Genomic DNA, 15,583 nt, shown 5'->3' with positions numbered 1-15,583 from the left:
AAATAAAAATTTTTAAAAAAGTTACAACAGGGGAAAGGGTTCCATTATAGCCCAGTGAGGCCAAGACAGCAAACTGCCTGCCAATATCCACTCTCCCCTTCTTCCTCGGTAACAGAGATTTTGTTTTTATTCTGGCATGTTACCCAGAAAAAAAAAAAAAGACTATATTCTCCATCTTCCCTAACATCTTGGTGTGGCCATGTGACTAAGCTTTGGGCAAGGACATGGAAGCAAAAGAGCCATGTCTCTTTAAAAGGAAAGGAGTGTTGTGCTCCCTTACTACTTCCTGATGCAAGGAAAGCTGCTATGGAATCTGGAGCTTCAACAGCTACCTTGAACCACAAATGATCTTGAGGGCAGAGGTCAAGAACTACGACGGGAGAGCAGAATGACAGAAAAATCCTAGGTATCTGATAACCACAGAGCTGTCACATCAGTCCCAGATGCTTACATTAAGACTCCTTTCATAAGGAGTGAACTAAACTTCCATTTTCTTAAACCACTGTTACTCTGGAGGTTTCTATTACAAGCAGCCAAAACATGATTTCCAAGTATCAGATAGAAATATTTATAAAATATTTTAATATCTTAGACAATATAATAAACATTTTCTTCTAATTATATCTACAATTATTGTTATTACCACTATTTAATTGCTACTTTATTGATACTCAGTAAATGTTAAGATAAATATATTTCAACACTTTAAAACAACTAGATACATCCAAATATATTCTAAAACAGTTTATTAATTCTAATGTAGATAAAGCCAAACTGCAAAGGATGGCATCTCATTAGTTTTAAAATTTACATTCAATAAAAAAATAAAGCAATGAATATGTGTATGTAAAAAAAAAAGGAACAGTATATTACCTCATGTTTATTGCATCGTACTATCGTCACAAAATGATACCCTATCTCAGTAAAACAATATTAATCCATAGAGAGAGTCATAACAATCATTTATACAACATATGCCAAATGAACAGATGCACATTAAACCAAGAAAGTAAAATAGAAAAGCAATCCTTGGCACAAATTCAAAAAGAAATCACGCATTTGGGACTGATCTCTTTGTTAAAACTTTTTGATCTAGTAAGAAGCTGTTCTTGTATTTCAACCAAATAACAGAATTCCAGTAAAATTTACCACTGAAATATTTCTTTCCAGTAATAACTAACTTTCAGGTAGATAAATTTCCATTTCTAACATGATCTTAAAAGCAAAAGCATTATCAAGTTACTATAAATGCTGATACCATAGTTTAAAATAAAAATAAATCTAGCCAATTTTCATTTAAGATATAATTATTTTAAAAAATACTTACAGGGGATATGTTGGCATTATTTTCACAACTAGAAATCAAAACACATTTTTTATAAACATCAATCAGATCTAACATATTACTATTCTTTAAGAAATCATCGTAAATCCTCCTAATGTCCTCATAATGGTCAATCACTTCCATATTTTCAACTGATAAGTTCAACTTCTCATGTAGGAAGTATTTCCAGGTCAATAAGACATCGCTGAGGGAAACTGTAAATTCTCCACTGTGCTGAAAGAGACAATGCCAAAAATCAAAAGATAAAGTTGGGTACCAGAATATTCATTAACTAGTAATTGAGATGGGAAGTACAAATTGAATTTTGTTACAGAAAAGTCTACATTGAATTCTTGTGGATTTGAAGAGATCATCCAAGCTGAGTTATGGAATAATTTTAAAACCAGATAGAAAAGAAAAAGATTTTGATGGTTTTATAAAATATAAATAACTGGCAAGTTTGTGCATGACAAAATTAGCAAATATATAGTCATTCTTCACTAAATTTCTTCTACCCAAGTTCAGGGAATGGGTGGGCAGTGATCTGTTCTTAAGTACTACTGATCGGGGAAACATTTGATTCTGTTAATACTTAGTTCCTTTTAGCTCCTCTAGCTAATGTATTTTTAATCTCTTATTCAAAACTTTCAATGCCATACTGAATTACCACATACCACACTATTCCAACTGTTAGTCTTAAAACATGATCATAAACACTAAATTTTTAAAAATCACATTTTCTTTCATTATTGTTCCAGGAAAAGCAAAATATCAGTGCTAAAACCTTGGGTTAGAGAAGAATTTTGATTCTTCCCTGCTCATGGACACATTAAACTATAAACAAGTGCTAAAAACCCACAGCTTCTTCCTATAAGTTGTTGGATGTTCCTACTGAGGTAAAATTGTTCTTTTTTCTCTTCTTCAATATCAACATGATGTATTAGTAGACATGCTGAAGGATTTTTTTTTAATTGATTGCATTCTGCTCCCACTTAATATCCCAGATATTAATAATGGTGCCCTCCATGGGGCACCTGGGTGGCTTAGTCATTAAGCATCTGCCTTTGGCTCAGGTCATGATCCCAGGGTCCTGGGATCGAGCCCTGCATCGGGCTCCCTGCTTGGCCAGGAAGCCTGCTTCTTCCTCTCCCACTCGCCCTGCTTGTGTTCCCTCTTTTGCTGTGTCTGTCTCTGTCAAATAAATAAATAAAATCTTTAAAAAAAAAAATGGTGTCCTCCAAAAAATGCCAGCCCTAATTCAGTAAAAAATTCTAACTACTCCTTTCCAATACAGCATGAATAACAAATATTTTTAAGTATCCATATGTAATTTTGTGAAATGTATTATGTTGCTCTCTTCCACAGTTAAGATCCCTTAATATGTTAGTAGTTTCTGGTAACATCAAGATTTTTCCATCATTTGCACTGAAAGATGGGTGGATATTTAAATAAAACCGTAATTCACTGGAACTAAAATTGTAACATCATCTTTAGCCAATGAAGAATAATAAAAAGAATCAAATAGAGACAAGTAGGGGCGCCTGGGTGGCTCAGTCAGTTAAGCGTCTGCTTTCGACTCAGATCCTAGGGTCCTGGGATGGAGCCCCATGTCTGGCTCCCTGTTCGGCAAGGAGCCTGCTTCTCCCTCTCTCTCTGCTGCTCCCCCTGCTTGTGCTATTTCACGATCTCAAATAAATAAACAAAATCTTAAAAAAAAAGAGCCAAATAATATACTATTTTCTACCTGACTCTTTTAAATCTATATTTCTTTTATAAAAATCAGGCATATTTCTAGTTACTATCCAAATTTAAGGCAATTATGTTTAAACTGTCTTAAAAATAATTAACTTTTACTCATCCTTATGGAGACAACTAAGAAAATTATCCTTACTGTCTTTGGAGGGACCTGCTATATCAAAATTATAAAAATTAATTATATTTCATGAAACTAATTCAATGAAAAACCAAAAAAAAGTAACTCTCAAATCTTGAATCCATAACCCAAATGTAAGACAGATTGTAATTTCTCAGCATTGCATCAAAAATTGTGTACTTTACTTCCCAATCCCACAAAAATTATACAATAAAATTTCCAAATGGTAACTAAGTTAAATAAATCCAGCTATTTAGAGTTTGAAACTAACTTGTTTTATCTCAAAAATTCCTAAAACTGTTTTGATATGACATCCTTCATATGAATAATAAATTAAAATTTTGCCTAATGTAAATGTACAATTCAGTCTCATTCTGTTGACTGTAACTAGTTAAAGTAAAACCATGCAAGCTCTTGATCTTGTGAGAAAAGGTTTTGACTAGATTAACAGTGTTTATACTGGGATTGTAAAAACATTTTAAATCCAAATAAAAATGTACTCCAGATATCAGTTTTCATGATCAGGTGCCCACCATGACAGCATATTCTATTATTCAAACCAGTAACAACTGATTCAGAGAGCTTGTGGTCAAATCAGAAAATGTTTTGCTAGGAAAACATGCCAGCTGGCTAATATCTGAAGGAAGTTCAAGATGGTCAATGCTTTAGTTCTCTGATGGACATAAGAAGGATTATATTTCATAAGAAAAAATGAGAAAAAAAATGAAGTTACACTTTTTCAGAGCACTTGTACTTTGTATATTTTGCTGAAGTTATTTTAATAATTATTCAAAAACTTAAACTTTACATTTTTAACTAACTGGAACTTTTGTTGTTATCAAAAAACAGAAAAGATAGCAAGTCTACTTAAGGGCATTAATCAGCTAGGTGACCATGGGTAAAATAATGAAAATCCTGTGAATACTTTTCCCTGATTATAAAATGAGATTATACAGATTAAATAACACCTGATGAATGGCAGGTGATCAAAAAATGTCATTCTTTCTCTTTTCTTATTCAAACTAAAATAATTGTTTGTTAGGAGGAGTATTATATAAATGTAATACAATTGTAAAAACTGTTTCTTCTTATTTGTTATGTCAATGTTAGGTCATTTTCAAATCTGACAGTCAACCACAGACTGTGGCTTTCCATGAAGTTATAAAATTAATATCTTTGTTTCACCCCATGGAACATTTGTAATGTTCTTAAGGCTATTTAAGTTCATGAAAAATAGCATTTATAATGTAATTGCCAGACAGAGTCAAACTATGAAGTCAATTCCAAGGAAAGGAAAAGCTAAAACACTATTTGCAACTTAATAATAAAAGTCATATATATTTGCCATGTAGTCCTCAAGGAATCTATAAGTTAAATCTTTAGCAGTATAAAACTCCTAGAGGTCATCCAATTTAAGCTAAAAAAAACTTCCCCTCAGAAAACATGCCAAAACCTAAAACTCAAAGATTATTTTAATTACCTTTTCTTTATCCCCATTAAAGCAGTGAAGAAAACAAACATGCCAGTAGATAGACTAACAACTCTACTAGGTATTCACAAGTTTTATTGTAGTCAAATTCAGTTGGGAGGATCATACTTTAGAGACTTGTGTTCTCAAACTTCAGAGAATTAAAAACCTAAATAAAGCTCACAAAGTGAAAAATATAGGTGAAGCATATATACAATCAACCCCAACTTTTTATTACCGTCTACTACTTATGAATGCACTTGCAGGCATATGTGTATGTTGTTTCATATTGCTGAGTGACATGGAAGTCTGAGCACAGCTGGGGATGCCTGAGCTAACTCCACATGGAGAGTTGGAGTCAATCAGAACTGCAGTCCACCATCTCCACTGCACATGTGCACACACATACACAAACTGTGATAAGCTCAGTTGCAATTCACCCCTCCTCTTCTTTCCCACCCAGAGTCTGAACTTTCACAGTGAATTAAGTGAATTAGCAAGTGGAAAATTAAAAAGTAGAAAGAGATCCTGAGTGAGTGCTACACAGACAAGCCCAGAAGAAAAAACGACTTGAACTGAGTATTTCAACATATCAAAATTTTTACAATGAAAACTAAATTTTCTTCAGGGTACATTTCACTTACCTTTCTGATATATTTATGTTTCAAAAATTATTCATAAACAAACAGTAGAAGGTGATTAGAACATGGTCTGCTTAATTCCAACAGCCCTCAATTACTGTACAATAATGATTCTTAATAATTGCTTCAATTTCTCTCTTTTCATTTTCCAGTGAATGGTCACCAAAGTTTAACCTTTAGCTAGTCTATTCCATTTACACAATATCCTCAGATTCTATTAATTACCTTGGCACCATTTCTTCATGTTACTAAAGAAGGAGAGATTTTTTTTTTTTAAATGCTCAGGCAGTAAAATTGGAAAGACTTGAATGTGGATTGCAATGGAAAGCAAAAGAAAGAGACTTTACAATGACCTTTGGGTGTCTAGCTTCACAGACTAAGTGAACAATGGTATATAAGATTAAGACTCAGAATATGAAGAAGAAGGTAAGTTGAGGGAGGAAACAATATGGTCTACTTTTAAAAACTGATGTGGAGACCATACTGGGACATCAAGGTAAAATGTCCAGTAAGTAGCTGATCATACCAAGTTAGACTCAGTAGAGAAGTCTGGCATATAAATACTGGTGAAACAATGTAAAAGGAAATATAACCAGTTGAAGGTAGGTAAAATGGAGCACATCAGAAGTTATCAACAAAGTGTGTTACAAAGCGAGTATCCAAAGTACATGTAGAACTCTTTTAAAGAGTAAGAAAGAGATAAAAATAACTCAACAGTAAAATAAGCAAAAGATATGTATGAGCAGACAATAAAAAGAGGATACCTAAATAGTCAAATAAGCATTTTTAAAGATGTTTAATTGCTCTAGTTAATAGAAAAATTCAAATGAAATACCCTCTTCTCTCTTTTCTTGTTCTTAGACAACAACATCTAATATGGAGAAAGATAAGAAAATGGTACTGTCCTATTGTTGATATAAATGTAAATTCTAATAACCAAGTTGAAGAGTAATTTGGTAGCAACAAGTCAAATTAAAGATGTATCTATCATATGACCACCTGTGTATGGGGTCTAGAGAAACTCTTGTTCTGTGCACAGACATCTCATTTCAATGAAGAATTGATTATAATACCAAAAAAAAGTCTATCAATGAGTAAAATATACCAGTCATACAAAGGATGATTGTTAAAATGAATAAATTAGATCAACTTTTCTATCAGTACCTAAAGAGGTCTTGAAAACAATGTTGGATAACAAAAACAAGATGCAGAAAGAATGTATACCATCTGTTATAATTTTAAAACAGATACATTAACAAGGCAATCTGCCCAGCTAGATATGCAGAGAAACCCCTCCTGGTATAAAATACCTAAAACTATAAGAGAAAATAGGAAAACTTTTTTTAAGCATGACTGAATTGTTCATAAGAAAGGGAAATTACAAAAGGTCAAAAACAATGAGCAAATGCCAATATAAAGGGGTAAGCAAATGGTGGGACCAGTATTTCCCTGGTAACTACCATTCCTGGCACTAAAGAAACTGGTTTTTATGAACCCTGAGCACAAAGTTTAGGAGACAAGGCTAAGCATAAGAGGTAGGAAGTTGGATCAGAGACCCCGCCCTGCCCACCCTGCCAAAGAAGTCAAAGCCTCTAAACACAACACTCTTACTAAGTCCACTAGAAAAAAAATCTGCCCAGCAAAAAGGTGATGATGGAGATTTGTGGAGTAGCCTTGGTACTATGCTTACCTCTGGGTAATCTTCATTTAGACTTTTTTTTTCATTTCCTTTTTTTCCATTTAAATTCAATTAATTAGCATATAGTGTATTATTAGTTTCAGAGGTACAATTCAGTGATTCATCAGTCTTATGTAATACCCAGTGCTCATTACATTATGTGCCATCTTTACTGTCCATCACCCAGTTACCCGATCCCCTTGCCCTCCTCCCCTCCAACAACCCTCAGTTTGTTTCCTATGATTAAGAGTTTCCTATGGTTTGTCTCCCTCTCTGATTTCATCTTGTTTTATTTTTCCCTCCCTTCCCCTATGATCCTCTGTTTTGTTTCTTAAATCGCACATGAGTGAGATCATATAATTGTCTTTCTCTGATTGACTTATTTCCCTAGCATAATACCCTCTAGTTCCCGTTGCTGCAAATGGCAAGATTTCAACTTTTCAATGGCTGAGTAGTATTCCAATGTATATATATATATGCCACATCTTCTTTATCCATTCATCCGTCAATGAACATCTGGGCTCTTTCCATAATTTGGCTATTGTGGACATTGGTGCTATAAACACTGGGGTGCAGGTGCCCCCTTCAGATTACTACAAAGATACATTTGTATCTTTGGCATAAATACCTAGTAGTGCAATTGCTGGGTCACAGGGTAGCTTTAACTACTTGAGGAACCTCCATAATGTTTTCCACAGTGGCTGCACCAGCTTGCATTCCCACCAACAGCGTAGGAGGGTTCCCCTTTCTCCGCATCCCCGCCAACATCTGTCATTTCCTGACTTGTTAATTTTAGCCATTCTGACTGGTGTGAGGTGGTATCTCCCTGAGGTTTTGATTTGGATTTCCCTGATACCGAGCAATGTTGAGTACTTTTTCATGTGTCTGTTGGCCATTTGGATGTCTTCTTTGCAGAAATGTCTGTTCATGTCTTCTGCCCATTTCTTGATTGGGTTATTTGTTCTTTGGGTGTTGAGTTTGATAAGTTCTTTATAGATTTTGGATACTAGCCCTTTATCTGATATGTCATTTGCAAATATCTTCTCCCATTCTGTCGGTTGTCTTTTGGTTTTGTGGACTGTTTCCTCTGCTGTGCAAAAGTCTTTTATCTTGATGAAGTCCCAATAGTTCATTTTTGCCTTTGTTTCCCTTGCCTTTGGAGATATGTCTAGCAAGAAGTTACTGCGAATGAGGTGACAGAGGTTGCTGCCTGTGTCCTCCTCTAGGATTTTGATGGATTCCTGTCTCACGTTTAGGTCTTTCATCCATTTTGAGTTTATCTTTGTGTATAGTGTAAGAAAATGGTCCAGTTTCATTCTGCATGTAGCTATCCAATTTTCCCAACACCATTTATTGAAGAGACTTTTTCCATTGGATATTTTTTCCTGCTTTGTCAAAGATTAGTTGACCATAGAGTTGAGGGTCCATTTCTGGACTCTCTATTCCGTTCCACTGATCTACACATCCGTTTTTGTGCCACTACCATACTTTCTTGATGACTACAGCTTTGTAATAGAGTTTGAAGTCTGGAATTGTGATGCTACCGGCTTTGGTTTTCTTTTTAACATTCCTTTGGCTATTATGGGTCTTTTCTCGTCCCATACAAATTTTAGGATTATTTGTCCAGCTCTGTGAAAAATGTCGATGGTATTTTGTTAGGGATTGTACTGGATGTATAGATTGCTCTAGGTAGCACAGACATTTTAACAATATTTGTTCTTCCAATCCATGAGCATGGAACGTTTTTCCATTTCTTTGTGTCTTCCTCAATTTCTTTCATAACTATTCCATAGTTTTCTGAGTACAGATCCTTTGCCTCTTTGGTTAGGTTTATTCCTAGGTATCTTATGGCTTTTGGTGCAATTGTAAATGGGATCAACTCCTTAATTTCTCTCTTCTGTCTCATTGTTAGTGTATATTCATTTAAACTTTTGCCTAATAATTAATTTCTGCTAAGAAAGGGGAGAACAGTCAACCACTTTGGCAAAAAATTGGGGGTTTGTTCCCTGGAGAGGGTAAAATAGAGTCTCTGAACTGAAGAGTGCAGGTGAAAACAAGAGTACCCAAATGAAAACAACAGGAATCACATGACCACTTATATTCTAAATACTCATACTTCTTTCAAGCACCCAACACATTGACAACTCAACTTTACACCATTTGTGTAAAGACTCTTTTCTGAAAAAACTGTTCTAAAAGGGATAGGCATCAGATGTTTCCCAGCCAAACAGCCCAGTCAGATCAGACTGACAACCCCTAACACTCCATGCAGAGTCTCCAGTAAGCATTTTAGTGATCCACTTAAATATAAGTGCATGGTCAAGGATCATCATGAAGAAAGTCTCTGATAGGAAGAATAAAAATTCTTCCTAAGTAAGACTAATAAAACAAGAAACTTGAACACAGATTATGCAATAAAACCTCAAAAAAAATATCATTAATAGTCTCAAAGGAAAAATATATGCTTGAGGCAAGAATAGTATGATATTTCAAAAAGACAGAACAAAAAAGAGCTCTTGGAAATAAAGAGGATAGATGATAACAGGGGCGCGTGGCTGGCTTAGTCAATAGAGCATGCGACTCTTAATCTCGGGGTTGTAAGTACAAGTTGGGTGTAGAGATTACGTAAAAATAAAATCTGTACCTCTGAAACAAATAATGCAATATATGTTAAGGAAAAAAAAAGAAGAAGATAGCAGGAGGGGAAGAATGAAGGGGGGAATCAGAGGGGGAGACGAACCATGAGAGACTATGGACTCTGAGAAACAAACTGAGGGTTCTAGAGGGGAGAGGGTGGGGGGATGGGTTAGCCTGGTGATGGGTATTAAAGAGGGCACGTTCTGCATGGAGCACTGGGTGTTATGCACAAACAATGAGTCATGGAACACTACATCAAGAACTAATGATGTAATGTATGGTGATTAACATAACAATAAAAATTTTAAAAAAGATAACAATATCCAATAATTATTAAACTAAAAAGCTATTAAATATTGAATATCTTATTGAACATTGTTTGGAAGAAAAGTAAAAGGAAAATGAATATTTATTTACATTCATATTTAAATTTACATAAATATTTACAATATTTACATTCATACAGAGGAATATTATTCACTGCTGAAAACTGAAAAGAAATGAGCTATCAAGCCATGAAAAGACCTGGAGGAACTATAAATGCATCTGAAAGAAAGTGATAGACGTCAATCTGAAAAGGCTATATACTTCCCGATTCCAACTACATGATATTCCGAAAAAGGCAAAACAATGCTGACAGTTAAAAGATCAGCAGTTGCCAGGGGTTGGTGAGAGGGAAGGATAAATAAGTGGAGCAGAGAGGATTTTCGTCAGTGAAACAATTCTATAAATACTATAAAGATGCATACATGTCTTATATATTTGTCAAAACCCACAGAATGTACAATACCAAGAGTGTCTAAGGATAAAGACTCAGGATGTCCACTACTTACCATAGAATGGTTCCTACAGAGTAATATGAATAATATGTATGCATGTGTATGATATATACCTGTGTATGTTTATGTATCTATATTATATACACATACAAAAATATTAAAAGAATGATGAAAAGGTGGCAAAATATTAATTGGTGAATTAAGTGAAGGGCATAAAGGAATTCAGTATACTATTCTTCTGACTTTTCTAGATGTGTAACTTTTTTTTTTAAACACAAGGGCCAAAAAGTGTGACTTCCATTTTTTTTCTTCAACATACCTATATAAAATTGATTTTTAACAATGACTTTGATTAAAAACAACAAACAGACAAATGGGGCATGTAAACCACAACCACCACCCTCAGCTACACTGGTTCTTTGGCATTTTCTCAAATCTCTCTGCAGTGTCCTGCCCAGGGCCGCTGCATATGCTGGTCCTTCATCCTTAGCATCTTGCCCCCCACTCTGCCTAGTTAACTCTTCTCCTTCCTTTACAGTTCAACTTGATCTCTCCAACCAAGTCAACTCCTTGGTCTCATAGCATCATATACCTCTTCTCACAGCTATAATTTTGCATTTATTTGTATTTTTCTCTACTAAATGTCTACCTCACTCACTAGGCAATAAGCTAGGCAGGAGCCATGTCTGGTTTTGCTCACCATTTTAACCCCAACACTTATCACAATGCCTGGCACAAAGGAGCTTAAAAAAAAAAAAAATAGAAAAGGAATACATCTCCAGAAGGGAGAGAAAGGGAAGAAATAAACATTTAACATGTATATAAACAGCTGGATAGACCTCTTTGCTGTTCCTTGAACATGCCCAGGCATATTCCCACCTCAGGGCCCTTGCATTGGCTGTTCCCTTTGCCTCGTAATCCCTTCCCACAAAAATTCCCATTGCCAAGAACTCTTTCACCCCAAACCCTATACAATCCTTAACTACATCTCTTTTTTATTTTTCTCTGTAGTACTTATGACCTAAAATACCAAATATCTTATTTATTAGAGTATTATCTGTCTCTTCTCACTAGATTAATGCCATAAAAGCAGAGATTTCCCTCAGAATGTTTAGAATAATGTCCAGTACATAGTAAAAATTCAAATATTTGTTAAAAGAATGACTATGCAAGATAGAATTTTATTAGAATCTATGTTCAAACTTTATTTTAATATATACTGTTTTAAACACACAACACTGCCAACTGCCATGTGTAGTAAAAACTAACTCTTATTTTAAGAGTTTACAATTCCTAATTTTTAGGCATTAAAATTCTCCTCCTTTTTCAAAATGATGGTTCTAGTAACTATTTTTTCTCAATGGCCTTGTTTGCCAACATGAGAAATGTTCAAATCTGTCAATGTCTAATATTTTTTTTGGAAATTTTATTGGTGTATGAAATCTAAAAATCTGGGAACTATTAAAAAAATAAAATAAAAATCTGGGAACTATTGACATATAGGATTAAAATAATTCATCAGAATGTCATTTCACTATCTAGCCCAATAGACCCACTGAAACTATTCCACACTTCAAATATCTTCTCTGGTCAAGACAATCTCCTTTACTATCTTCAAACCATCAAGACTTTGATCCCCTTGGATGCTTCTTAACTGATTTTTCCCTTCCCTCATCCCTTCTTTAAAACATTCCCATCCAAAGAGTTCCCCTCCTTTAAGTATACTACCTGAAATCCAATATGTTTAAGTCATTTTCTTACCACTCCAGCCTATATTCATCCTTCTCTCATCTAAACACCTCAAGCCCTTTATGTATAGCTCATTCCAAAAACTAGTTTGGTCCAAGCCAACTACATAAGGATCAGATTAAGAAAAGATTTTAAAAAGACAATTTCCAGAGTCTCAGTGCAGATTAGGAGAATCAGAATTTCCAAGACCGAAGCACAGAAGCCAGTATTGTTTAAAAAAACCCTCCCAAGAGATTCTGATTCATAGCCTGGCTTAGGAATAATCAATCTATACCAGAGTTTGAAATTAGTCATAAAATACTTTGATTATATTAAAATAAACATTATTTATGTGTGCCTTCTAGAACTTTTTAAAGAAATCATAAATAAAAATATTTTTAACCTTAATAACAGTTGCATGTTTATCTTAAGACTTCAAATTAAACATGGAATGTGTATGTCCTACATTATATTATCCATATGAAGACCTTAATTTTGAAGCAAATCATTTCAAATCCAATTGTAATATTCTGACATAGACATGCAGAGGCATTTTTGAAAATGGTGTATTGATATTATCATAGGAGGGCATATATTGCAAAAAAATAAATATAATTAAAGTAAGCAGCTACCAAAACTCACTTAAAAAAAAGTAAACCTAAATATAGTCTACTAACCTGTTTGTTGTTCTCTGCCATGGAAAGCTGCAATGCCAGGAGCATGGAGTCTGCACCACATACAGTAGTTCTCTCAGAGTTACAAAGAGTGTGCCAATTCCTCCTGAACTCTTTAATCATATCCAAGATAGACTTCTGATTAAGCTCAGCCATCCTCTGAAAGTAGGACAAAATGCAATGTTAAAAACCTTATTTTAATTGGAAACTAATATTTAACATGTGTAAGGGAGCAGAGTTAGAGAAAAATAAGTAGTGAACGAGAGGTCATTTCATATTTACTAAGATTCCTTTTAATTAAATTTAGGAAAACAGAACAATGCAATTTCTGCCCAATCATATATTCCTCTCCTTTATTTTTCTTAAGCCAAATCTTTTGAAATAACAAAATCCAACCTTCAATCTGAAAATGCATACAAAACAGATATGCAAATTCTATAAACTTATATCTATAGACACAGACATAGCTAATTAAAGCTGTATTTTCAAAATATTTGTTTTGAGATAGATGGTAATATGTGTGGTAGACTGCCAAAAAAAAGGGGGGGTGCCAATTTCCTCCCATCCCTATATTGTCTCAAAAGAAGTGGTTTATTTTTCCACCCTTTAAATATGGGTTAGTCTGGTAACTTGATTTGACCAACTGATATGGAAGAATGACATCATGGGGGTTTCAAGCCTAGAGCTCAAAAGGCTCACAAGAAGAGTTAAAGCAGCAGGCCTGATGTCTATCTTTTGAAAGGACTGCTTACATGGTTGACCCTTGGCTGCACCTGGAAACTTAGAATTCAGGAGATTTTCCAGTAAGAGTGGCTCACTGTAGCTAACCTGTTTATACAAATAATATAGTTTATGCTGAACACATGCTTTTCTTCTGAGTCTGGAATTTTGTAATATAGACTGAGGATGCCTACATCAGTACCCTGGACACTGAGTCTCTAAAGAGCTTCCCTGACAGACAACATTTCATATAACTTGTCACAATTTGTTGTTGGAGGATTTAGGCATGTCTTGTGTGACTCCACTAAGAGAGGACTTTTGGAAGTTTATGCCTGATCTCCCCAGGACTTTACCCCATGCACCTTCTCCCCATATAGCTTGTCTCTTTGCTGATTTTGTTCAGCATCTTTACAATCTAGTAAATAGCTAAAAGTTATATTTCTCTTTAAAATATCACCCTCATTTCTTAAAAGAAAAAAAAAGTGAAGAAGTAATGCTTCAGTGATATGATCAGTTTGCCTGAAAAAAATCTTTAGTACTAAATTATTTAGGGTACTCTTTACAAGTATTAAGAGTTCTGGAGTGCATGGGTGGCTCAGTTAAGTGACCCACTCTTGATTTCAGCTCAGGTCATGATCTCAGGGTCCTAAGATCCAGCCCCACCCAGAGCTCCAAATCACATAGTCTGACTTTAGATTCTCTCTCTCCCTTCCCCTCTGCCCCTCTTCCATGCTCACATGTGCACCCACCCTCTCTCTCTTTCTCTCTAAATAATAAATAAATAAAATCTTTTAAAAAATTAAAAGTAATATGAGTTCAGATTGCTAAGAATGAAAACTAGTCAAGAATTAGACTGTTCTGAATCCTGGCTGCACCACTTACTAGCTGTGAGATATATAACAAGTTATGTCACCTCCCCTGCATCAGCTTCCTTGTACTGAAAACAAAAATAATAATAGTTCCTATCTCACAGGGTTTTGTGAAAAGTAAATGACATAAATACAAGTTTAGCTTTTAGCACAGTGTCTGACACATATAAAAGCCAACAGTCTCAGGGCGCCTGGGTGGCTCAGGTCATAATCTCAGGGTCCTGGGATCAAGCCCCACATCATCGGGCTTCCTCCTCAGCAGGAAGTCTGCTTCTCTCTCTCTCTCCCTCTGCCCCTCCCCACTGCTCGTTCTCTCTCTCTCTCATATAAATAAATGAAATCTTAAAAAAAAATAAAGCCAACAGTCTCATCCAAGTGTCAGCACACTTGTTGGAAAGGGCCAAATAGTAAATATTTAAGGAGTGCAAAGCATACAGTCTCTGTCACAACTATTCAACTTGACCTTGCTGTGTGAAAATAGCCACAGACAACACATAAACATATGAGCATAGCTGTGCTTCAACAAAACTTTATGGAAACTGAAATTAACTTTTATATAATTTTCACAGGTCACAAAATATTATCCTTTTGTTTTTGTTTCAAGTATTCAAACATGTAAAATCTATTCTTAGCTCAGGAACTGGCTACACAAAACGAAGTAGTGTCCTAGTTTGCCAACTCTGGTCTAGTCTCAGCTCTTTCAGCAGCCAGCTGGCTGTATAAGCCTAGGCAATAAGCATTACAACTGACTGCCTAGGTGAAAGTATCATCATATAGAAAACAGGAATATCTTCTAGCCAGTTATGAGAAATCAATGAGATAATGAATATGCAAGCACTCCCAATGTCAGGCTGCCCTATACAAAAAGAGTAGAAGGTGGCAATGATAATAAATACTTGTTAAAAAAAAAAAAAACTGGATTCCAAACTGCACTGGAGCAAAAATTGTGAGACAGGAAATTATCACTGGAGAGTGTGAGATGGTAAAAGAATTTTTGAGCCAGATATTCAGGGCCCACATCCTGGCACCCAATTTATAAGATGTATGCCCTTCAGTATTTAAAATCTCTGATGAACATAAATTTCCTTAAATATAAAAGATATCTTACCTCATAAAACTATCAGACACAAGTAAAAATCCACCTAGTGTCATTCACTTAATAGGTGCTCAATTTTTTAGAAAAGGCAGTCGT

General features: G+C 34.9%; 1 protein-coding gene across 2 annotated transcripts in view; it reads right to left on the bottom strand.

The window, feature by feature from the left end:
- PARPBP (PARP1 binding protein) overlaps nucleotides 1–15,583 on the bottom strand; it is a 64,939-nt gene that overhangs the window by 48,907 nt on the left and 449 nt on the right. Inside the window, exons 2-3 of one of the 2 annotated variants that reach the window (XM_028121671.2) lie at nucleotides 12,806–12,961; nucleotides 1,328–1,558 (exon numbers count right to left, since the gene is read on the bottom strand). In XM_028121671.2, the coding sequence (XP_027977472.1) occupies nucleotides 1,328–1,558; nucleotides 12,806–12,958 (384 nt within the window). In that variant the 5' untranslated portion in view covers nucleotides 12,959–12,961. The remainder of the gene's footprint in view (nucleotides 1–1,327; nucleotides 1,559–12,805; nucleotides 12,962–15,583) is intronic. The other variant, XM_028121672.2, reaches the window with a different exon arrangement.

This window comes from Eumetopias jubatus, unplaced genomic scaffold, assembly GCF_037043125.1.
Source record: "Eumetopias jubatus isolate StellerSeaLion01/CBP00866 unplaced genomic scaffold, mEumJub1_p1.0 scaffold_8, whole genome shotgun sequence".
Classification (NCBI taxonomy): domain Eukaryota; kingdom Metazoa; phylum Chordata; class Mammalia; order Carnivora; family Otariidae; genus Eumetopias; species Eumetopias jubatus.
This window is presented reverse-complemented; position numbering and strand designations above follow the sequence as displayed.